Source organism: Cotesia glomerata, linkage group LG5 (genome assembly GCF_020080835.1).
Source record: "Cotesia glomerata isolate CgM1 linkage group LG5, MPM_Cglom_v2.3, whole genome shotgun sequence".
Lineage (NCBI taxonomy): Eukaryota > Metazoa > Arthropoda > Insecta > Hymenoptera > Braconidae > Cotesia > Cotesia glomerata.
This window is the reverse complement of record NC_058162.1, coordinates 20,602,674-20,628,867: the sequence shown is the minus strand read 5'-3', so window position 1 is coordinate 20,628,867 and position 26,194 is coordinate 20,602,674. Positions and strand designations below refer to the sequence as shown.

General features: G+C 31.6%; 1 protein-coding gene across 1 annotated transcript; it reads left to right on the top strand.

Moving 5' to 3' along the window:
* The first annotated feature begins 4,634 nt into the window (after positions 1 to 4,634).
* LOC123265802 (thyrotropin-releasing hormone-degrading ectoenzyme-like) lies at positions 4,635 to 26,111 on the top strand. Its single transcript, XM_044729718.1, has 11 exons — positions 4,635 to 4,897; positions 5,335 to 5,547; positions 5,640 to 6,089; positions 6,847 to 7,275; positions 7,947 to 8,103; positions 8,187 to 8,370; positions 10,727 to 11,010; positions 14,622 to 14,824; positions 25,267 to 25,467; positions 25,564 to 25,710; positions 25,807 to 26,111. Exons 1-11 carry the CDS (start codon positions 4,635 to 4,637, stop codon positions 26,051 to 26,053), a joined length of 2,778 nt encoding a protein of 925 aa, XP_044585653.1. The 3' UTR covers positions 26,054 to 26,111.
* Positions 26,112 to 26,194: the final 83 nt, after the last annotated feature.

Sequence of the window (26,194 nt, the reverse complement as noted above, 5' to 3'; positions counted from 1 at the left end):
CGGCTAGACTCGACCTTATAGTGCTGAACACCGGGAGCACCACGACCTTTAGAAGACCAGGGTACCAAGAATCCATCCTTGACATCTCGTTGGTGACTCCGATCGAAGACTGGACTGTATCCGAAGAATACAGCGACAGTGATCACCAGTTCATGACATTCAACGTTGGATTGGCATCTGCTTCGGTTTCACAACGCGACCTTTCTAAGCGGAAGTGGAATGCCAAGAGGCTTGATCGAGAGGCATTGCAAGCTTCACTTGCACGAAGCTGATCTATCCTTCAGAACAATCCGACTCCGGATACCTGCAGCGAGACGGAAAAGGCAGTGCTAAATACGATGAAGGAAATTGCTGCCGCATGTGACGCCTCTATGCCGCGGCTAAAAAATCAGAGTTTCCTTAAGCCGGCGTTCTGGTGGTCAACAGACATAGCAGAACTCCGGAAAAAATGCCACAGACTACGTCGGCTAGCAACGAGAGCTGCGAAACGCTCCCCCAATCAAGATCTACATTTGAGCGAGTATAAGCAGGCCAAAAAGAACCTAAACCAGGCAATCAAAGCAAGCAAAGTGAAACTGTGGCAAGAGATCTGTAACGACCTTGATAAAGATATCTGGGGTAAAGCCTACCAAATTGTCACCAAACGACTTGGAAAGGCTTCACCAGAGGCGCTGAAGTCTCCAGCCTTAATGGACAGGAGCAGAGCTTGTTAATGGACAGGAGTGGACATTGTAGCGGAGCTTTTCCCCAAACACCCACCGTGGGAGAAGAAACACTACACTAAAAACAGCGAAGTAACACCCTTCACAACTAAGGAACTACAAGACGCGGCCAAGTCACTTAAAACAGGAAAGGCACCCGGCCCTGATGGCATTCCAGCATCGGTGATCAAGACTGTAGCCCTGGAATACCCAGACATACTCCTGAACACCTACAACGCATGCTTGGCAACTGGCACGTTTCCCGCGGTCTGGAAGCGGCAGAGATCGGTTCTGCTAGATAAAGGCAAAGGTGGCCCTATAACACCCTCGTCATTCAGACCACTTTGCATGCTAGACATTGCTGGGAAATTGCTCGAAAAGCTTATACAGAGAAGACTACGAAACGATATCGATCGTGCTGGAGGCTTTGCCGCAAACCAACATGACTTCCGAAAAGGACGTTCAACAGTCGGTGCGATCCAGACAGTCGTAGGGACAGCGAGAGAAGCATGGACTAGTAGCATCAAAGCTCGTAAAGTATGCATTCTCCTCACGCTAGATGTCAAAAACGCATTTAACAGCGCGAATTTGGGAGATATCCTAGACGCTCTGGAACAAAAATTTGACGCAAAGCCAGAGAATTTGGCACTAATCGACAACTACCTTGACGGAAGAAAGCTAATAGCGAAAACTACAGAAGGACCACAAGAATACGCCATAACGGCTGGCGTGCCGCAAGGCTCAATAATGGGGCCCGATTTATGGAACGCCGACTATGACGAGCTTCTTAAAATTCTGTTACCAAAGCAAGTAGAGCTAACGGGCTTTGCAGACGACGTCGCGGCCACGGTAGTAGTAGACAGCGTAGAGGAGGCCGAACTACTAGTTCGGGAAATCATTGATGCCGTCGAGACTTGGCTCGATAAACACCACCTGAAACTCGCCAAGCACAAAACCGAGATGGTCGTTCTGACTCGTCAAAAATGGTTCCCAAAACCATTCGCTGTGGACATGGGAGGAACAACACTAACGTCAACAAGGGCCCTGCGCTATCTGGGGGTAATGATAGACGAGAAACTATCTTTTCGCGAACACCTCGATAATGCATGCCAGAAAGCCAGCAAGACGGTGTCTAGCCTAGCAAGAATTATGACCAACCCTATGGGACCAAGAACCAAAAAGAGAAGAGTTCTTCTAGAAGTAGTCCACTCGGTACTGCTTTATAGAGCAGAAATATGGGCAGACATATCGAAACAGAAGACCTACCGACGAAAAATAGCGGCAGTGCAGCGGCGAGGCGCTCTCAGGGTTGCCTGCGCCTACCACACAGTTTCCGAAGCGGCTGTATTGGTCATTGCGGGAGCCACGCCCATCGACCTATTAGCGTTCGAGAGAGTTAAACTCTATGACGCTAAAGATAGTGACGAAAACATGAAGGACGCAAGAACGAGGATAAATGCGGAAACGCAGCAAGAGTGGCAGGACCGATGGACATCTGGAGAGACGGGCAGATGGACAGCGCGCCTGATCCCAAACATCAACGTCTGGCTTTCTCGAAAGCACGGGGACACGGACTTCTTCCTGACCCAGCTATTGATGGGACATGGGCAGTTCAATGCCTATCTTTTCAAGATCGGTTTGCTCAGCACACCGACGTGCAAATACTGCCCCGACAAAATTGACAACGCCGAGCACACATTTTTTGAGTGTGATCGGTAGAAGGACGACAGAATCAGCACCGAAGAAACAATAGGCACAATGCTCTCCCCTGAGAGCTTGGTAACCTGCATGATCACTAAAGAAGAAAACTGGTCAACTGTCGCAGCCTACGCGCAGTGCCTTTTAAACGAAAAAATCGCAGAAAGGGATTAGAAACCAGTAGTAACAAGAAGTAGGTGTTGTGAGACACAACATGGACTGGATCGAAGTAATGCTAACGCGGTCCCGATCCAGTTTTCCCTGTAACATCTATGGGGAAAGGAGAGAGGAGGATGTTTAGTTGGTATTGTTGCAAAATAAATATTGACTTCTGAGTCCGACATATCCAGTCACCAATACCTAGTCCTGGCTCCAACACTAAGTCCTGGCATACGTAAATGTATTTTACCTCCTCTATAAAAAAAAAAAAAAAACACACACACACACACACACATACATACATACATACATACAGACATACAGACACCATCGCGGGAATAGTCAGGGAAGCTTCCTAAGGCCTCAAAACGTCGAGAGCTGATGAAAATTCGATTTTCGAAAACCGGGGTAAAAACAATAACTTGCCGATTTTTGAAAATTTTCAATTTTCTTAGCGGGAAGTTAAAAATTTTTAATATCAAAAAAAAATTTTTTTTGTTTTTTGCAACTTCTATAAAACGTAAACTTATGCAGATACATAATATTGTAATTTTGAGTATTTAAAAATAAAATGCACGACGTGGAAATATTAAATAATAAATTAATTTCAACTTTTTTTTATTTTTTGGACATAATCTTGCATCCTTAAAATAAGTCATCCTTAACGCATGGTAGAATTTAGTCTGTCAATTATATCTAAATTTGATCTATATATAGAAGAAAAAAAAATATATTTATTTATATTATATATGGGGCATTCCATGCCAAATCGACCACTTTTGAACCCGACCCTTTTCGATTTTTCTGAAATTTTGGTATCTTTCTCTACCCTATTGAAAACAATAAAATTTTTTTAGCCATAATTTATAGCTAAATTTGTCATTAAAGACAAATTTTGGGAACTGGGGAAATAAAGGATAAAGGGCGGAGGGGGGACCTTAGTAGGAATTTTCGGTAACCGAAAAAATAATTCGAACTGCCCAGACCGGGACTCAAACTCGGATCGTTTGGTTGCGCGCCAAAGGCTCTACCCGTTAAGCTATCCGAGACATTGTCCGTAACTACCATTCAGTCACCTAATACGACTTTTTATACTTTATTTTCTAATAAATAGTTCTTACAAATGCACTAACTTTGATCACGTTTTTTTTTTTTTTTTTTTAATACAAATTTTAACCGGATGTCGTTGTTTCAATAGAAACTTTGAGTATTCTTCTTTACAATCACGTGCATGAAACCTGGTATTAAGTAATTTATTTATTTGTAATTAATCATCAAAATTATTGAAGATCAAGAATTTTCAATTTTCAAAAATTTATAACTCAGAAACTATCAACTTACGGTAAATTTTATAAAAGTAATTTTCATCTAAAAATTGCCTCAAATATTGAAAATAAAATATCCGATCTCAAAAAAAATTATTTCTCAAATAATTATTTAAACAAATGGCTATAAACAATAGATGGCCCGAGATTTCGCAAAAATGACTGCGATATTCGGTTTCAGCGATGACTGCGAATTGTTTTTCAACGATAATTCGACTTTAAATCATGGAAAGTTGATATAAAATACATAATTTCTAATTGGCAAGTAGAAATAAAATAAATTTTACTATTATTTTTATTTTATAAACTTTTTTATAAATTGATTCTGTTTCAGTCGAACCAGATCTGAACCGATCAAATTTGATGTGGACAGATCTGGCCAAAATGCAGATCTGCTCAGATCTGATGAATTTGATCTGATTTGATCAGAGCAGATCTAAACTTTTTTTCCCGGGTATAATATATATATGTTTTGGGTAATGGAGAGATGTAAATATTTGGAAACAAGACTGAAATTTTGTGAATTATTTACTTAACTTTTTTTCTGTGCTCATTTTATTTTTATTTAACGAAAACTTGCTTATAAAATGCATTAATAACTTCATTCTCTTTAATAGGATTAATATTTACAGCTTTAATCATACTACAAAAGTCAGATATGTCAATCATACACTGATTATAAAAGCGTAAAAAATATAAATAGACGTTTATAACTCTGAACCAAGTTTACACTCCAGAAGATATAGCCATAATGTGTTACAGTAAATTTTGTAATTTGTTTGTAATAATTTTCTTGTTGTTAAAATATTCTCAGAGTATTCTTACATCCATTGGATCTGCAAAAATAATTCCCGAAAATTATAATTTGCTTTTCGCATTTACCGAAGAAAATGATTGTAGAAAGAAATGTATCTACAACGGTCAAGTAAACATAACAATGAAAGTAATAGGTAGAGCTGACACTTTTACAATACATGCTGATCCGAAAATGAATATTTATAAGGAACAAACCCGGTGAGTTTACTCAAAAAAAATACTTTGCTCCTTAAATAACTTAAATATTTAATAATTGATAAAAACGTGGCTATTCACACGTAAAAAACCCTGATAAATCCAGTCCACGTAAATATAAGGGCCTTTACATCCGTGCAACGTGGATTAAAGGCTCTTACATTCACATGGCGTGGATTTATCAACATTTTTTTACGTATGAATAGACATGTCTAATTGGTAAACTAACTTAAGGAAAATGTCGTCATATTATCTCATGAGTACAATATGGTTGTAATAAAGACATTTTAAGACAACCAAATTGTTTGACCTTGACGTTCCCATTATAAGGTGCTAATCTAACTAAATACTAAAATATCCTATAGTAATCAAAAAGTTTACTTCTCACAATCAACGGAAAATTTTAAATTAAAACAAAATTATTTGCTTATGCTTGATAGAATGTTTCGTATCTATCCTAATCAGACTGAAAAGCAAATATACATCGTTGATTATATCATAACAAGTGGGGACGTATCAACAATCATCGAAATACGCATGGATGAGTTTTTTACCGTGATATCAAAATCGCGATACGTACTCATGCTTTATTTTTCCCGAGAATTTGATGATCATCGCGGGTTTAATCATCCTGAAGATAAGAGCATGGATGGGTATTATTATATAAATTTTATCAATTCACGTTGAATTAATCAGAAACGGTACTAAATATTATTTAAAACTTATTAATAATCAATCTTTACAGAATTTTATTTGTAACAATTTTAATACCAAACCATGCTCACCGTTTATTTCCTTGTTTGACGGAAGTCAAATATACATCAACATTTGACTTGACTATCATTCATCCAACGCAATATATGTTAGTGGCTGGAACATCATTGAGATCAGTTACACAGATAAATACCTACAGCTCGATATCAATTTTTGAGCGGACACCTCATATCCAAGCGCATCATGTCTTTTTTGCAATATGGGCTTACCGAAACGTTCAAGCAGATTTTATGACTATTTGGTACCCACCAAAAACTGTGATGAAACTTCTGGATCCGCTTGTCCGATACAGCCTTTATAGTAATAGATGGATGACGAATATCACCGACACATACTATTCAGTTGACCCAATGAATATTGTACCATTTCCGAGCTCACGTGTGGCAGACTTTTATGTTGCGCCTGGTATCTCTTTGTTTAGGTAACTATACTATTTTTTTTTGTAGGCTTAAATCAAATATTTGTAGAAAGCGTATCGATCAGATTTGTGTCAAGGGAAGAGTAATGATAATGATAATAATAAGAATTAAAGCTTGGTTAATCCAAATCTGCATGCCTTAAGTTTTCATGTTATAATAAAATTATTGATCAAATATATTATTTTTAATTTGTTGATCATTTTGATTAAAACTTTAATTGGAATAAAACCGGTCTACTCTAAATTGCAGAAGCAAATGTAATAATAACGAAATTTTATTAATGAATTTTAATCTGAAAAATGAACTTTATTTAAAATTCAATTTTTGATATGTTTGTTCAAATTTTCTTGCGAATAGGATTAATCTTGAGATTTAAATTCGCTCACGTGTTGCAACAGTTTAATTACAAGTAATAGAAGCACATTCATACATCGACTTTCTAAAAAACTCTGTTTACAAACATATATTGAGCATGGCTGCTTGATGAATAAAAATTTGGAGAAAATGATGATCGAAATTTTCTCTTTACAATTAAACGAGTAACCAATGAGTCATGATTTTCTGTTTAGTCAATTGATTGTATTTTTCATGAATTTATGTATTTACAACACTATGTTTGTATAGAAAATTTCGCTAAATTTTTTATTTCGGTATCAATTCTTTCAATGTTTAAAATCAGTATATAATTGATTTTGAAACAAAATAAACGTTGAAATCAAAAAGTGTTCATTTGTAGGCTAAAGTAAATCATTCTTAAAGGGACACACGCATTTTATTTGATGAAGATGAATCAACAACAACCGACAGATTGGAAATGTTAACAGATATAACCCGTGCTGCTGCACAGCACGTAATCGGAATAATGATTTTCCCGAAACTGTGGTCACATATGTGGTTATATGACGGCGTCGCGGATTACGTAGCAAACTTTATACTCGACGAATTAGAACCTTCATTTCGCATCCACGACATGTCATTAGCCAGAACACTTTTGTGGACGAGAGTTGAACGTGATATGCGACCTTCAGCAACATTGCCATATTATTTCTTTGATACCTGGCATGATAAGATGTATTTTAGGAGGCATGACTATCACACTTACCAGACTGAAACGATCCTCTCCATGGTCCATCAGTACTATGACTTCAGAGATATTGGCAATTTGGTAAAACAGTTCTTATTTCGTGGGTAGGTGCTCGTTTTTTAGTTCGTACATTTACAAGCAAAACATTTCGTGTAACATTTATGGTAATCCGAAAAAATTGACCGGAAAAAATTTTTAAGTTATGAAAAATTCGTATTATTTCATTAAAATTATTATAAAATAATAATAATAATAATAATAATTGTATCATACCCACAATTTTCCTGAAAAACAAGCACCCCCAGAATTATCGCTCCATTTTTTGTTACAAAAATTAAAAAAGAATCTCTTTTTTGCTCGACGGGCAGAAAGCGTCAACTTTCGGCCGGCTTCGCTAAACGAAGTTGTCGCTTTCTGATTCTTCGAGCAAAAATAGTATATTACACACCTAGGGAAGTAAAGTAAGAAATGTCTCAGATCACATGTAATTGTCAGCCGAGGCGAAGTCGAGGTTGACAAACATGTGATATGAGGCTTTCTTATTTACTTTCCGTGGAGTGTATACTATTTTTTTGCTCGACGAAGGCAGAAAGCGGCACTTTCGTTTAGCGCAGCGGGTATAATATACTATATTATTAATATTATAATTTTTATTTTATAATCGTTTTAATGAAATAATATGAATTTTTCATAATTTTAAAATTTTTTCGGGTTTATTTTTTCCGGGATTCAACATTTACATGCTAAATAATTGGGGTTATTCTTGAAATTATAGAACTGAAAAACACTTTGGTCCGACTCCTGCTACTTTTGTTAAGCACTTAGCTGACAAAAGATTAAAGAAGTTGGTGCGAGATTGGTACAAAAATCGTGGGACTCCAATTTTGCATGTTAACTTAGATGAAAATGAAGCATTTGCCGAATTAACCCAGGTAATTTGATAAAGAACTTTTTGGTAAAAAAAATCAGCCCATGTTAGAAGGTGATTTTTAGTAGAGAACATTCAAATTTTTAGGAGAGATACAGTTTGATCCATTCATCAGAAGATAAGCATTACAATTGGACAATATTGATTCGTTGTAAATACGTCATTCCAATGAATACTACTCACTACAATATATGGATGTATTCAAATAATAATAATCACATGGTAAACGCTACTGAAATACAACGCTGTCTACTTGACAGTTATTCTACAGGTAAATAATCGTTAAATTTAATCCACCCATGGATAATAAGGTCAATTAAAAGTTAGCTATTCCTGGAGCTTGATGTTAATTAATATTTAAGAACAGTTTTAGTAAAACATCGACAAAAAATGGTAGTTTTTCCTATCAATAAAAACCAACTTAAATGATTGAAGTAGGGTAAAAGCCCCAATAGATGATCATGTACCAGTATATGATCACTCCATGTATTTGTATACTTATATTTGTGAATATTGATATACAAATACATGGAGTGATCATATACTGGTACGTGATCATCTATTGGGGCTTTTACCTTATAGTTAAGTAATAAGACCGATGAGTTTTAGTATACTAGTAAAAAAATTTCACGATATCGCCAAATATGATCAGATCATATATAACCAGCCCGAATCATTTATAGAAATACAAGAAAAGTTTATTACCAGTTTTTCAATTTTTTCTAGAAACGAGTATTAAAAAAATGTCTTATAAAAAAAAATTGGTTATCTGTAAAGTCGGTTTACGGACGATAGTTTTACGTGATAACGGCATAAAGAAACATTGATGAAAAATTGTATACTCTTATAAATTGAATTGAATTATTATTACTGAATTATCATTGTTTTGTATTTGAAAATTAAAAAATTTTAAATATTTAAAAATTATTTTAACAAAAAATAAGTAATTTAATACTATTAATACATTGATAATTAAAAACTGATATAATAATTTGATAATTGATATAATTATTATTATTTATAATTAATATTAATTATTTTTTATTATTTTATTAATTTATCGTTTATAATTATTATCAATTTATTTATTCATAATTAATATTAACTACTAATAATTATTAATATTATCAAAAACAATAATTTGATATAATTTGGCATAAATATTTTTAAAACTGGTTAAAAACATTAATTTTTAATTTTCAAATATTATTTACAGTTTTTGAAAATTTAATTTAAGTAATTTGTTTAAATATTCACGAACAATTAGTCATAGAACAATATTCGAACTGCTAGCTCTGGCGTCACGCGAGAAGAGAGATATATATGTGTCACAAGCCAATACTTCGGCTCTGGCCGCACTGCTTCGGCCGATCGTGCCTTTCTATCACTTGCTGTGCGCTCTCGCTTGCACGCACAGGCTCAAGCGGAACGCGACATTTTTTCATGTGTGTTGTTGGTGTTCATCAATTTATAAGACGTTATCACGTCAAAAATTAATTTAGTGGTTTATTAAACTAAAATCAATGTCTGACAAGCTCCTCAGGAGAGTTTAAGAATGATTTTTAGTTTATATCTTAACCCTTTGAACTCAATTCTCTCGTAAGGAGAAAATATAACGATCATGCGCTTTCTGTCGAAAATTTTCAATACTACCTTTGATCGATAAATTATCTATGAGCCGTGAATAAATTCATCAGGCCATATTAGTATTATTAACATGTATTTAATAGTATTTATTTGACCGATTAAGCTATAATTAGTACATTTGGTATTCAAGATCTAAAATCGTGTTAACTGTTGAATCATACACTAATAGGAAAACAATCTTGATTCAAGAAACTTTTTTTCTTCAAAACTTGAACTCTATAACTAGATATAGATATATTTCTTTCAAGAATTTTTGTCTCTTGGTTCAAGATAGGCGATAACATTGATTCAAGATGTTACCGACTTGTGTTAAGAATGTCTTTTTTTTGAGTCATTAATTTACTTATTTCCAAGAAATAATTTTTTTTTGGTATAACAATTAAAGACTAATTAGATTTTGAAATATACTTTGATGAATTATTTTAAGTTTTTTAAACGATAATGTTATTCTGATTGAAAAACTTAAATGTATCGATTGAAGGTAATATAGCTCTTATGCTAAGAAAATCTAAATCAAGACAAAAAATTCTTAAAGTAAAATAATCATTTGTCCACCAAAATAAATTCTTAGATCAAGAAAATATCTCTTGAGTCAACATAAATTTTCTATCAATGTACTGTAATTATCCATATTCAATACTGAAAATATTAAACGTTATTCTCAGATATTTTGATCGAAATAATATATTTTTTAATAAAAGAGTACAAGAACATTTTTTTTTCTTTAAAAAATTAAATTTATCTATGGTATATTTTTTCCGATTCATATGTTTAATTTTATTTTGGTGTATAGTAACAGTTTCAATTTTTTGTCTCTATTAAAACAATATTTGCTTGGATAATGATTAATATAAAAAATTCTTGATTAAATTGGATATTTTTCATTTCATCATAAATATCCCTAATTACGCACTGTTATTGCATTCTAATTGCATAAAGTTAATAATTAGTGATTGATAATTATAAATGTTTTTTAATAGCTGCTTATCGAGTGAATTATCCCGAATCATGGTGGTCTGACATCATTCACATTTTGAAAACAAATACAAAAGCGATTGGTGAATTGCAAAGAATGAGAATTATAGACGATGTTTTTGAATTATCTCTTGCTGGATATGTTCACACTGATTTTCTATTCAGTCTTATTCATTATTTAGAATTTGAAGATGATTATTTTCCTTGGCTTGCGGGTTCAAAAGTGCTGATGAAACTAAGAAAATTGTTGGGTTCTACTTATGTTGCAAGACATAAACGATATTTTGACGTACGTATTTATTAGAGATATATTAGATATATATGGGGTATTCCATGCCAAATCGACCACTTTTGAACCCGACCTTTCTAGATTAAGCTGAAACTTTTCTATTCTTTTCTACTCTTTGAAAGACATTTTTGAGAATTTTTTCAAATTTGTTTATCCAACCCAAAAAAAGTTATGAATTTTTCAAAAAAATGGCTTTGTTATTTTCAAATAGCCATAACTTTTTTAGACATTGGCCTTTGGGTACCTTTTCGAAAAAATACACAAAAAAAAATTGAATACGGTCAATTCTATAAAATAATAGGTTTTTTTTAGCAAAATCGTTCATTTTTCAAAGTTTATAACTTTTTTTTTTAATTTTTTTTTCTCAAAAAAAACTTCAATCAATTTGACAACTATACTCGCGTATCCCGGACAGAGCCGATTTTTAACATCCCGTTAAGAAAATCAAAGATTCTAAAAAATCGGGAAGTTATTGGTTTTTCCTCGTTTTGCAAAAATCGAGTTTTCATCAAATCTCGACATTTTAAGGTCTCTAGAAGCTTCTCCGACTATTCCCGCAATGGTGTCTGTGTGTGTCTATCTATGTCTCTCTATGTGTGTGTGTGTGTGTGTGTTTGTGTGTGTGCGTGCGTGTGTGTGTGTTTTTTTTTTTTTTTTTTTGTTTTAAGGGGGGGGGGAATCCTTTTTACGGATTCTAGGCATAGTTGTTTGGCCTGGATATGTGGCGACTCGACGCAGTGTCATACTAAAACTCGACGCTAGCGTCCCTACCCACTAAACCCTAAACCCCTTTTCCTCTTTCCCCTAATCTCTCATGGAAACCGCCGTTAGGCATTACTTCGTGAGGGGAGGATCTAGCTACTGCTCTTTCTTCTGGTAGCTAAGGTGTTATTTTACCTTTCTTCTAGTTGTTGTCATTTGCTCTTCTTCTTTCGATGGAACGCAAGTCTATGAGGAGTGTGTGTGTGTGTGTGTGTGTGTGTGTGTGTGTGTGTGTGTGTGTGTGTGTGTGTGTGTGTGTGTATGTGAATGTATGTAAACCTCTCATAACTTTTGAACGGTTCGACCGATTCCATCGCGGTTGGCATCATTCGAAAGGGCTTGACTGAACTCAGATTTTGAATACAGTTTGGACCGATTCGAACTGGCAGATTTTAAGAAATCTCAAAAAAACTACGAAAAAAAATTTTTCTAAATGTGGTTTATTTGGAATAACTTTTAAACGGCTTCATCGATCGATTTAAAAAACTAATCAGCTCTTAACATCAAAAAACCACGTCGATCGCCACCAAGCCGGTCAAAATCGGTCGATTCGTTCGTGAGTTATCGTTGACGAAAAAAAGTGTCTTTTTTTTAATTACACTGAAATTTCCAGTCTGATCAATTTGTGTTCCAAATTATACATCATAGAATTTGAAAAACTGCATCGAATGCCGCCAACGACGTGAAAATTAGTTCATTTATTCAAAAGTTATTGCGGTTTGAAAATTCAAAAAATAGTGTTTCATTAAACTTCTATCAGACTTGGAGAGCTCAAAATTACGCGAAAATTAAATTTTTGAGCTGACAGATCTCAAAAACGTAATAAGTGCAATTTTGAGCGCTTAATTACGAAAGTAGCCGGGATGGCCTTTAGGGTCAACCGTTTTTCTAATTTTTTTTTTTATATTTTTTTTTTAATTAATTGAAAAAAAAAAATTTTTTTATTTTAGAAAATTTTACAATTTTTTTTTCAATCAAATAAAAAAAATATAAAAAAAAATCGGCCCTGTCTGGGATGAGTGGGAATAGTTGTCAAATTGATTGAAGTTTTTTTTGAGAAAAAAAAAAATAAAAAGAAAAGTGACCAACTTCGAAAAAATAACGATTTTGCTCAAAAAAACCGATTATTTTATAGAATTGATCATATTTAATTTTTTTTGTGTATTTTTTCGAAAAGTTCATTCAAAAACAAAGATTTTTTTAAAACAAAGGTACCCAAAGGTCAATGTCTAAAAAAGTTATGGTTATTTGAAAATAAAAAAGCCATTTTTTTGAAAAATTTATAACTTTTTTTGGGTTGGATAAATAATTCTCAAAAATGTTTCTCCAAGGGTAGAAAAGAGTAGAAAAGTTTTAGCTAAATCTAAAGGGGTCGGGTTCAAAAGTGGTCAATTTGGCATGGAATACCCCATATACATATGATCATATTTTGATATCAGTAGCTATTCAGTTCCAGTAACTACAAAATTTTTCGTGGTAGCCCCCATGGAAATAATATATATTTTGGATATATGAAAAATATATGTCATTTTATATTTTGAATATAAATAAAATATATTTATTATGTACGTAAAATATATAAAAATATATTTCACGTATATTTCAAATATATTCTAATTACAGTACTTTTGGCCGTTTTTTGTATATAAAAAATATATTTCTGATATAAGAAAAATATACGCAAAATATATTTTTTTTGTATGATAAATTATATTTATATTTATAAATGTCGAATATATAAAAAATATACTCAGAATGTATTTTAAATATAAGCAGCTTTATATAATGAAAATATTTTCCAGACTATATTTTTATATATTTTAAATATAATTAAAATATACTTAAAGTCTATAGAACAAAATGACAGCCCGAGTTTTTGGATTTTGTTAACTTGAGAACATTTGCCAGTGCATGGTTACAATGTTTGTTCCGGAAAACTTTAAACTACGCCAGTTTCTTGTACGGTTCAAAATCTCGGGCTGTCAATTTTGTCATGTATGCTTTAAGTATATTTTAATTATATTTAAAATATATAAAAAATATAGTCTGGAAAACATTTTCACTATATAAAGCTGCTTATATTTAAAATACATTCTGAGTATATTTTTTATATATTCGACATTCATATTTATCATACAAAAAAAATATATTTTGAGTATATTTTTCTTATATCAGAAATATATTTTTTATATACAAAAAACGGCCAAAAATACTGTAATTAGAATATATTTGAAATATACGTGAAATATATTTTTATATATTTCACGTATGTAATAAATATATTTTATTTATATTCAAAATATAAAATGACATATATTTTTAATATATCCAAAATATATATTATTTCCATGAGGGAGTATTGCATTTTGTATTAATTTGATGATACTTTTCTTAAATATTTTTTATTTTTATATTTTCAACATATAAACTGAATTCTTTGTTAACTTAGGGTGTGAAATTACTTCTTACAAGAACAATTTATAAAAATCTAAAGAATAGCAATTACGGTCTTAAAATACTCAGTATCATAAAAGATTTTATTGTCATGTTATAACCACAAAATACTGTATTTATTACTCCCTAAAAAAGATAAGGTGACCTAAAAGGTTTTTTTTTTTTTTTTTTTTTTGAGTAGAATATCGATAAATTTATCAATAGCCTAAATAGATTATTGCGCCTCAAGCACCTCTTAAATTGACATAAGTAATTTTTTTATGAGTTAATGCGATCATCGCATTAGATAAATTACGCACTGAGACAATTCTATGAAAATAATAAAAAAATTATTTTTCCATAAATTAATAGTTTTCCGCTAATACAAAAATTATGTTTAATTTTTTTATTTTTAGCAAGTCGTCCAAAAGTTAGTAAATAATGTGTACAATAAACTAACACTAACTCCTAAACCAAAAGAACAGTACTACATACGCTTGCATCGAAAGAACATTATGAATATAGCTTGCAATTTTGGGCATGGAAAATGTTTAGGTGAGACTTCTGCAAAGCTTCAATGTTACCTATACATTTTTAATAAAAATCATTGCACTCCTAGGTTTGTACTATTTTTACTTTCGAAAGACCTCGATGTGAAGGGTACACGAAAGAAGTTATCGTTTTTATAATTTTATTTTTTTTTATTTTTAACAGCTGGTCTCTACGATTCCAGCTCTATATTTCTCTCCTAAACAAAGAAAAGTTTTGAAAAAAATGCTCTGCTACGTAGTAGATTTTTTAATTATCTATTTCATAGCAGAGCGTTTTTTTTAAATCCTCATTTTTTAACTAACCAAGATTTTTTGAATTTGAAAAAGTAGCTGTATTAAAAATTGCTTTATAAATGAAAAATAATTGAAAAAATCTGGAAAATGGTTGACACTGCAGACCATCCCCGGAACTTCCCGCTATGTACAACCCGACTAGAAATTTTAATGTAAGACTTATTGGGTCCTCATTGGGTCGCCCAATAGGGACTACACATAGGGATGTAACGCAAAGCCCTACACTGATAGAAGGATTTCTTAACATTTAAGAAGATTTCTTTGTATTTAAGAAATCATTTCTTAAACATCATTTCTTAGTATTTAAAAAATATTTCTTTGTATATAAGAAATATTTCTTAAATACTAAGAAATATATATATTTTTTAAATACTACGAAATATTTCTTAAATATTAAGAAATATTTTTTAAATACTAAAAAATGATGTTTAAGAAATGATTTCTTAAATACAAAGAAATCTTCTTAAATACTAAGAAATCCTTCTATCAGTGCACGCAGAAAAAAATTTTGTTAAAATAACCTAAGATATGTTCTAGTAACAAATGCATTTGTTAACATAGGGATAACAAATTATATGTTAAAATAACAAAATTTTGGTTATAGCAAGTTATTGATTTGTTATAACAACAAAACAATTTGGTTACTATAGCAAAATCTTTAAGTAGATTCGCCAAAATAATTTAGTTGGTATAAAAAATTTTTTTGTTGAAACAGCAAAATTATTCTATTAAAATAACAAATAAATTTACATTAAATGTTACATTAAATTTTATAAGAATCCATAATTTAAAAATATGCTATAATCAGTGATATCTGATTTGGAAAATATTTTAGCAACAAATTAGTTTTGTTATTGCAATAAAATGATTTTGTTAGGACAATATTGTTAACAAATTGATTTGGTCATTTAACAGACTGGTTTGTCAGTATAACTTGAAACATTTTGTTAATGCGATTAATAGATTTGTTACTATAACTAAACTCATTTGTTACCGGAACATATTTTTCAGTTATCCCGTCTTTTGTTATTTCAACAAAATCATTTTTATGCGTGTGTATGTGGCCCTCATTGGGCAATCCCTCTTGGGTCCCAATAGGGAAATCCCCATCATAACCCCATCTAAATTTTGAAAGAAAAAATATTAAAATTTTCGAAAAAATTAAAAATAATTCAGGATTAGATACTCATATCATATTAGAACTCATTAGTGAATTTAATCTCAGATTGAAATGGAATTATTGATTGAAAAAATCCTTGGCGTGAGTTGGGCTCAAACTTGCGTCTTTTAGGTCCTCAGTCGTTCACGTTACCGCTTGTCCAAGCAGGAGTACTATTAAAGTGGATTCTTATTTCGTATACATTAACTTAAGCGGTTTACTGAGACATTATTCATGTTATGCTGAAAATTTAAGAAATTATTTTTTTTTTATTTATTCACTTTACTGACTTAAAAATACAATTTTTGTAGAAATCAAATAGAAAATTGAAACATTAAAAAAAAAAAAGTTTACTGACAAATGTAAAAAAATTGAAAGAATCAAAAATAAAATTCCTTAAGAGCGGTTGATAGTTGATTTTCAAACGTGTTTTTCTCATGTATGTGATAAAATTTAGAAAAAAAACGCTTCGCTCTTCGATAGATAATTTAATTATCTATCGAAGATCGAAGCGCTTTTTTGGAAAATTTTCATTTATTTATGCATAAAATGCGTTTTAAAATTCCATTTGTTGTACAAGTATGACAGAGATACTTTCGTTTGTCCAATAGAGGGCGAGAGAGAGAAAAAATGTAAACCCTTCTTAAAACTGTCCGATTGATTTGGAATCCTCCTTATACTAGCAAAAAAATTTTTTCTAGAAAATTAAAATTGTTTTGAAGTGCAATTTTTTTTTTTAATTTTCGGTAATTATTTACAAGTAGGGTCAACCCTATATTGGGCCATAACTAGGTGAAAAATTACATTTTTGATTTTTTTTTGATTCTGCTTGTTTTTACGGCCCATTTATGATGAAAAAATGTCGTGAAAGAAAAAAATAAAGGTTTCGATAGCTTTTTTGCCTTTGATATTTAGAAAAAATTTTGGCTTTTTTTGATGTTTTTGATTTTTTTTTAAAGTACATAAAAAAAACGAACAATTGTTCAATTTGATGAAAAAAAAAAAAAAAATTAACACAGCTTTGCTTGGGTTGACCTCACTTGTAAGTAATTACCAAATTTTCCTATATGTATAAAAATTTCATCATCAAAAATTTTAATTATTTTTACAACATAAATTTTTTTGCAAATGTGAATCTTCTCAAAAGTTGGATATTCTTCGAAAATTGAATTTTTACATATTTATAATAAAAATTTTTTTCAATTAAAATTTTTTTTTTGTAGTGAGAAGAAAAAATTTCACGTATGAATCTTGTTTTAACAACATAAAAGTGTATTTTAGTCAAACAACTTAGTATTTGGATTTAATCTGAAATTAATCTGGGATGACTCTGCTAAAAAAAACTCCGGATTCACTCCGTGCGCGAATTGCTTAATTACTTCACTCCGAAACTCCGAGTAATGGGATTAAATTTCAATTCGGATCAAAATTTTCTTCGAATTCATCCCAATTTGTTACAATTTATTTTTAATCTTGTAAAACTAAATTTTTAAAAATATAAAGTTATGTAAAATTTGAAAAAGCTTAACTAAATTTTATTGTTTTTATTTAACAATGTTGAATGAATTTTTTTCCTAATTCTTTTCTATACTTACCGGCTAATTTTAATTTGTATTTATAATTAATTTACAGCAAATATATGCTAATAATATAAGCTCACATAATGCATTTGCAAGTGATGAATTGAAAAACTGATAGTTTTCCATTTTCACCCTAAGTATTCCCACTTTGGTCTCATATGAATCCCAACTAGAAAAAACTTCTAAAAATTTTGTTATTTCACATTGGGCATTCCCACTTTGGTCCCACATGAATCCCAACTGGAAAAAAGTGCCAGAAATTTTTTATTTTCACGTTGGGTATTCCCATTTAGATCCCATATGAATCCCAACTAGAGAAATTGACAATAATTTATTTGGTTTTCAATTGAGATTTCCCAATTAGGTTCTTCATTGGGTCCTCATTGGGATTTCCCTATTGGGCATGCCCCATTGGAACTCAATGGGTCCCAGATGTATACCTTGGGTATTCCCAATATAATTTCTAGTCGGGAAAACGCTTGAAAAATTATCTCTTCCGAAATAGTATACAGGCCTTGGCCAGTAAATTCGAAAGCCTCAGATCACATATTTGTCAACCTCAGCTTCGCTTCGGATGACAATTACATGTGATCTGAGACATTTCTTATTTTACTGGCCTAGGTACGTAATATATTATTTCTGTTCGACAGAGCCAGAAATCGATAACTTCGTTTAGCGCAGCGGCCCGGATTTTCAGTATAATTTGAACCGATTCAGACGGGAAAATTCCAAGAAATTTCAAAATAACTATGGAAAAATTTTTTGAAAGTGTGTTTTTTTTGGAATAACTTTTTAACAGCTTTACCGATCAATTCCAAGTACTAATCAGCTCTTAATATAAAAAAACCACGTCAATCGCCGCCAGTTTGGTTTAAATCGGTTGATTCGTTCGTGAGATATCGTCGAAAAATATTGAAAAAAATGTTTTTTAAATAACTTCGAAATTTCTGTTCGGATTACTTAGCGATTTAGAGATCATCTTTTTGTCCTAAAAAAACTGCGTTGATTGCCGCGAACCGCATTAAAATCAGTTCAATCATTCGAAAGATCGAATTTTAAAAAATTCTAAAAAAGTGTTATTTTAACATAACTTAAAAATTTTACGTTGAATTGTTTGGTAGGTAATGAATTATCTTTTGGTGCTTAAAAAATTGCGTCGAATTCCGCAAGCCCCATCAAAAACGATTAATTCGATCGAAAGATATCGTAATTTAGAATTTTTAAAAAAGTATGTATTTACAACCATTAAATTTTTGAGCTCAAAAAGCTTGAAAAGGTATACAAGTTGTATTTTTAAGCTCGAAGAGCCCAAAGCTTTGGAAAATTATGTCTACGACATATACAACTTACCGAGCATTTTAAACTTGTACATAGCGGAAAGCTCTAGGGATGGCCTGCAGGGTCAACCTTTTTCGAGATTTTTTTATTAATGAATTAAATGCAAATTATCTTTTTTTTTTTTTTTTTTTTTTTTTTTTTTTTTTTTTTTTTTTGCGAGAGGAGCGAAATCTTCATAAGACACCGGCTAGATGTTGATGGTTGCCGGTAGTGTGAGATTTTTACTCACTAAAACCCTCCCCTCTCTTGTACCTGATACTGCGGGACCGCGTTAGCATTACTTCGTAGTACCAGGCCCCCTCCAAGCTACTCCTGTAGCTATTTCCTCCTGTAGCTATCCCTCCTATATAATCATGTAGCTACTCCTCCGCTTTTTTTTTCCTCTTTCCTCTTCTCCAGCAGGACCTCACGCGTCAGCCTTCAAGGCCTCGACATATGGGATTTTTTACGTCCCACCTACTATACCCTCCGTTTTGCGGCTGTGGCCGACTTACATTCTGTACCCGCATTTGCCTGTACCCCGCCCATTAGCACAGGGGCACAGTGACCGAGGAAACCACAGAGACCTGGTCAAGGTACAGTCGGCAAGGAAGCAAGCCCCGGAAAATCGCAAAAAAATTGCGACTGCCAGGGAAATTATCTTAGGTATAGTAACCTATAAATTGTCTATATTTAGTGACGATTTTTTTTCGTGAAAAATTTCACGTAAAATTTTTAGTCGATAGTAAAGCAGAACCGTTATTATTCATGCTAGCGGCGTGCAATAACTAGTTTTCTAAAAAACAATTGATAATTAAGGAGTTAAACATTTTTTTTTTAAATTAAGAATGAGATAACAATATATTTTACATTTGAAAAAAAAAAAAAAATGACATTCGTAATGTTAGCATTGATACAATCCAGCATTGCTCGAAATTATTAATGATTCCTCAGAATCTAATCAATGAACAAAATTTTCATCACAGCAACGAATTAGTAACAAAAAAGCAAATAATTTAACACTGCAAATGAATTTTGTTACTTTCATAATGACCGAAATACTGATGGTGATGATTAATACTGGAGAAGTCAATGCCAATAATTACACGGAGAGAAATGGATAGCGTTTAACACAATGTCAGTATGGTCTCCAGACCGATACTCAAATAGTATGTGTAATATTGCAATTCAGTATTGTAACGAGTCCCATAAGTATGGCGTTATTTACTATGTAGTATAGTAATGGTGCTATTGTATTTTTTACGCGTATGCATAGCAGGTTTCCCGTACTGAAAAAAAATATATGCCGCATATACGGGGGGAAAAAAAAAGTATCCGAACAAAAACAGTTTCACTGTAAAAAAGTCGCGCCAAGTTCACGTTCATAAGACTATTAGGAAAAAAAAAATTTTTTTTTTCTTTACAAAAACATACAAAATAAAAAAATAAAAAAATCCAAGTAACCGATATGATTGTTTATGATTTTCGGAAATTAAAAAAAATTTTATTGTAAATTTAAAAATTAAAAAAAAAATTTTAGAACGTATTTAGTGTGCGTGGTTGCAAAATATTTTACTTTTGATGAAATTCGTAAAATCTATTTACTAGGACTTTAAAAAAATTGAAATACACAATGACGCACACCAAGTACGTTCTAAAATTTTTTATTTTTAAATTTACAATAAAATTTTTTAATTTCCGAAAATCATAAACAATCATATCGGTTACTTGGATTTTTATTTTTTATTTTGTATGTTTTTGTAAAGAAAAAAATTTTTTTTTTCCTAATAGTCTTATGAACGTGGACTTGGCGCGACTTTTTACAGTGAAACTGTTTTTGTTCGGATTTTAGTATTTTTGTAATTATAATGAAAATTTACAATTGATAACAACTTAAATCTCGTGTTGACTGCATTTTTACTGCAAACTATCCCCTTGAAGCTACAGTTTATGTAGATGTAATTCCAGTGCACCCTGGCGGCCGTAAATGTAAGCTGTGAATTACTTTTTTAACTGTAGTTGCTTATCTATAGGAGGATTACTACACATTTTTATTTTATCTAGTCTGTGGCGCTGACCTTTCTCCATCAAAAAAAAGTCAGGATCGAAATTTGTGAGCGAGCTATAGTATGTGCTGATAAAATTTAATAATTTCAAGTAAATAAATTGTTATAAGTGAATATAATTAATTAATACGGTGAAATAAATTATGAATTACTGTTATGATAAACAAATTGGGTAAAAAAAGTACCGTAGAATTAAATAAAATTTCGCAGCCTCAAAAAACCGTTCTGCTTACAGTAAACATAGTCGGTAGTCTGGCGCTCCGTTTACAACGGATTTGAACGGAACTTGGCGCCAGATTCTACCGAATCTGTGAATTTGGCGTATATGTTTTGTCGCAAACTCTCCAAGAAGGAGAATTTCCGTAATTATTTTGTCTTCTTAAGTATTCAGGAATCAGGATCAGGAATTCTAAATTTAAAATAAAACACTCGGTGTTGGGGCGAATAATTATAAATAATTTATTCCCCAATGGGAGAAAATTCTAGTAATGACTAGAGAAAAACTCCTCGAAGATAGATACAGTCGTGTATGACATGAATATGTGTGTGTATAAGTGAAATAATTGTATTGAAGATACAATAGGGGTGAGAGATGATCTCAGCCGCCGATAGGTTATTTAGGTTAACCGTCGACCTGTTAATGATGATCCGAGAAGATCTGAGAATTTTAATCCGAGAGGATCAAATGTGTGTTTGATCTGGAAGATCGAGTGAGTTGATCCAAGAGGATCAAAGTATTTATGATCTGATAATGTAAAGTAGTTAGTTAATTTGAGATGAATTAGATTTAAATTAGTCAATTTGAATTCTTTCGTGATTATGACTGTTTTTAATTTATTTTTATTAATTATGCATTATTCGCGAGAACCTTAAATAAATCGCAATATTTGATAATTATTACGTGAGAAGCACTGAGTTCAATATTTTTAATATAAGTTAAGTTGTATAATATGAAGCTAAATTTATTCGAAATCTAATTAATTATTACTCGTTACTGAAGATTTTGAAGTTAAACTAACATTTAAAGGTGATGAAATTACGCGTCTTATTACACGGCATGGAAGTTAAAACAATGGCCGCGACGCCACACCAAAGTGCTGCGTCACAACTATCAAAAGTGTTTAAATTTAATTACGATAAATTTATATTATCTTCACGATAAAGAATACGAATTTAATTAACTAGATGAGTTACTTTAATATCAGAATGGATGTATTACTATGTAATTGTTCACAATGAAAAACACAGAATAATGAAATTAAGTGTTAGCGAGGCTAGCGGGTATATTGTGTCGGTTACAGGTCCCAAACACAACTGAACTTCGCACATGGCGTCTCGCGCCTCGTGCTTCGTGCCGGCCGGGCTTCTTCCCGCTAGCTCATGGTGCGCAGGTGCAGCAGCCATTACAAAACGTGTTATTGGACATGTTCGTGGAGAACAGTCATAGAAACGACTCTTGTTGAGTCTCGAGTATAGTTAAGATTTTAGTATAGTAATGAGAGTCAGGGTGACCAACTCTCTTTTGCCTTGGCGGCAAAACAGTATATATTTTATATGTGTGACGTATATGTATTTTTGTCAGCATATATGCGCATATATATTTTTTCAGTGTGGGTTGGCAAGAGAGTATGGTCCTGAGACCCATACTACATTACTGATGACGCAATGGTACTAGCGGTTCCCGCTATAATTTTTGGCGTGTTAAGCAATTAAACTCTTGTGTTACCATCAAAACTACACTGATGGGAGGATTTGTTTTTATTTAATAAGCTTTATTAACTGTTAATAAATGATTTCTCAACATCATAGAATTTAATAAATATTTATTAAAAGTTAATTAATTATTTATTAAATACGATTTATTAAATGTTAATAAATATTTGTTACCAGTTAACGAATATTTATTAACAGTTAATAAATATTTATTAATAGTTAATGAATATTTTTTAACTGTTAAGAAATATTTATTTTACATAAAAAGCAAAAATAGCAATTTTCTTTTGACACTTTTTATAATTCTATAGCTGAAATACATGATAATAATTCAATTCACTAAATAAATTAATGATTTCAATATTTAAAAATATAAAAAAAAATTATGAGCTGTGATAGAATTTGGTATTTTGTAATAAACGTTAATATAATGTAATATAATTAATGCAAATAATTTATAAAGATGATTTTTGTTTATAAACAATCTTCATATCATATGACATTGCAATTAAGCGAACCAAATTTACTCAAAAAAATATTTATCAACTGTTAATAAATATTTGTTAACTATTAATAAATACTTAATAACTATTCATAAATGTACTTTCTTTCCAAATAAATATTTATTGAATGTTAAGAAGTATTCATTAAAATTTAATAAATTAAATAATTAATAGATAATAAATCTTTCTATCAGTGTATATAAGGTAAAAGACCCAGTAATTGACACTGGCCTAGTTATTGACACTTGCAATTTTATTTCAATTAAAGAAAAAAAATCGACTCTAATAAATTAATAAATGTAATTTTTGAATTATAAATTTTAAGATAATTGGTTTTTTGAGAACATTTTAATTTTTTAATTAGAATACATTTTTTTTAATAATCTCTTTCATATTTTTAATAATACAGACATAAATTCTTGTAATTTTTTAATTGATTGTTGTTATTTTTCTTCACTAAAACCAATTCATATCAGAGTAAGAATAAAAAAAAAAACAATCATGTCATGAAATAATATCATTTTTCATTTATATAATATATTTCGGACATAACCTACGCCTATAATAAAATAAACATTGTTGTTACTCCAATGGTGTTGTAGCTAATATCACAATATAGGCTAGGTCTACCTGCCAAAAGAATTGTACATACGGCAAGCCAGTATGGGCCTGACGGCCATACTAGCATTGCGGCATCCGCGATAACTATCGCCAATGTTACCATTCCCGCAATGGTCGAATCATCTATGTGTAAAATTTAATAATGGACAAAAATCTTCGATACCATACTGTATGGCGTTCTCGCCCATACTGGTATAGTGGTATCTACCATCCATTTCTTTCCGTGTAGAGAAAAAGGGATTTCTAAATTTTCAGAAAAGTTATACATTAATGGAAATACTAGTAACAATAATATTATCTATATTATTACTGCCCAAAACTCCTCGAAGAGAATAGTTGATATTTTAGCGCTACCAGCACTGTAATAAATTAACCGTGCAAAACAACCGAGCGACAAAATAACCGAGGACACAATAACTAGATGACAAAATATCATGGTTTTTCTATCTTTTTACTCAAAAATAGATAAGCTTATTATCTTGCTGCGCCTTGTTATCATAGATGTTGTGCGTGCTTATTGAATTTTTAACTTCCCGCTAAGAAAATTGAAAATTTTCAAAAATCGGGAAGTTATTGGTTTTACCCCGTTTTTCGAAAATCGAGTTCTCGTCAGATCTTTGACGTTTTGAGGTCCTAGGAAGCTTCCCTGAATGTTATCGCGATGATGTCAATGTCTGTGTGGATGTGTGTGTGTGTTCTTTATGAGGTTTCAACAAGTGCGTCGAATGCTCCCAACCGCGTAAAAATCGCTTCATTCATTCAAAAGTTATTGCAGTTTGAAAATTCAGAAAATGGTGATTTATTAAACTGCTATCAGACTTTTGAGCTCGGAGAGCTCAAAATAACACGAAAATTATATTTTGAGCTCGAAGAGCTCAAAAACGTAATAAGTGAAATTTTGAGCGCTTAAGTATGAAATTAGCGGGAAGTTGCAGGGATGGCCTTTAGGGTCAACCGTTTTCCTTATTTTTTTTTTTCCGGAAATATGTTTTCCAAGTCCATTTTTTACGAGGATATTTTTTCCGACCTCCTGAAAAATAACTGACAATATTTTTCTAAAAATATTTTGTCGTTTGGTCATTTTGTTACCAGGATACTTAGTCACATGGTTATTCTGTCTACTGTTATTTTTTCCGCGGTTATTTTGTCTCCGGTTATGGTATCGCGGCACCAGCGTAACCCTATTGTGTACCCTTCTGGCTCAATCCTTTCTTATACTAAAACAGGTAAATCTAGCAGTTGATTTTCGAACTTTAGCACGTGTCCAAAAATTTGGAAAGAATGTATGGTTGACGCAGATGTGCGAGAGATCGTTTTTTGTCAAGGTTTAAGACATGCACCTTCAAATGTTTGGTACCGAGTTTTTCAAATAATGAATTCAACAAACATATTCTATTCAACAAAACTTGTTATGGCACGTGGTCTTGCTTGCACGGAAAACATCAATATACTCGAAAAGTAAAAAAACAAATATTGTTTTTTTCTGTACAATTTGTATTACTTAGATAAAGATACAATATGTACATAAACACTGATAATTTTATTTGTTTTCAGTTACATAGCATATATGTTAGATCATGAGAATTTTTTTCCATCGGAAATGGTATTTCCTATTCTATTAACAGCTGCACGAGTAAATGAAGAACATGCACAATTGGTTTTACATTTCATCACTAAGAATCATGTGAAGCTTATTGATAGGTAAACAATTTTGATATAAAGTTATTAAGTACACGGCTTAGTTCCATTTAACTTTATTTATTTACGTATATTGCATAATATTCTTTTATTTATTAGGATGCAAGTGTGGCCTGATTTTCGTAAATACACTTCAACCATTGCTGAAGATATTTACAGTGAAAATTACGATAGAATATTACTAAAGTCCTCTAAGAATTCAAGTGATGATGAAGCAGTGCCGTTTTTAATTCCAGAGAATATTAAAAAAATAATAGTATCTAATTCACGATTGGCATCAAAATTTCGTCCGTACATCGAATCTTATCTCGAAAATATAGCTAAGAATATAACTATGAATTTATGATTTTATATATTAGCAAGTTATCATTTAAAGATAATAAAACAAAATTCTTGGAAGACGTGATTAGATTTACGGATTAGAAATTTTTTTGTTAATTTAAATCTTCTCAATTTAAATCTAAGTACACAAATTTTAATTACTTTA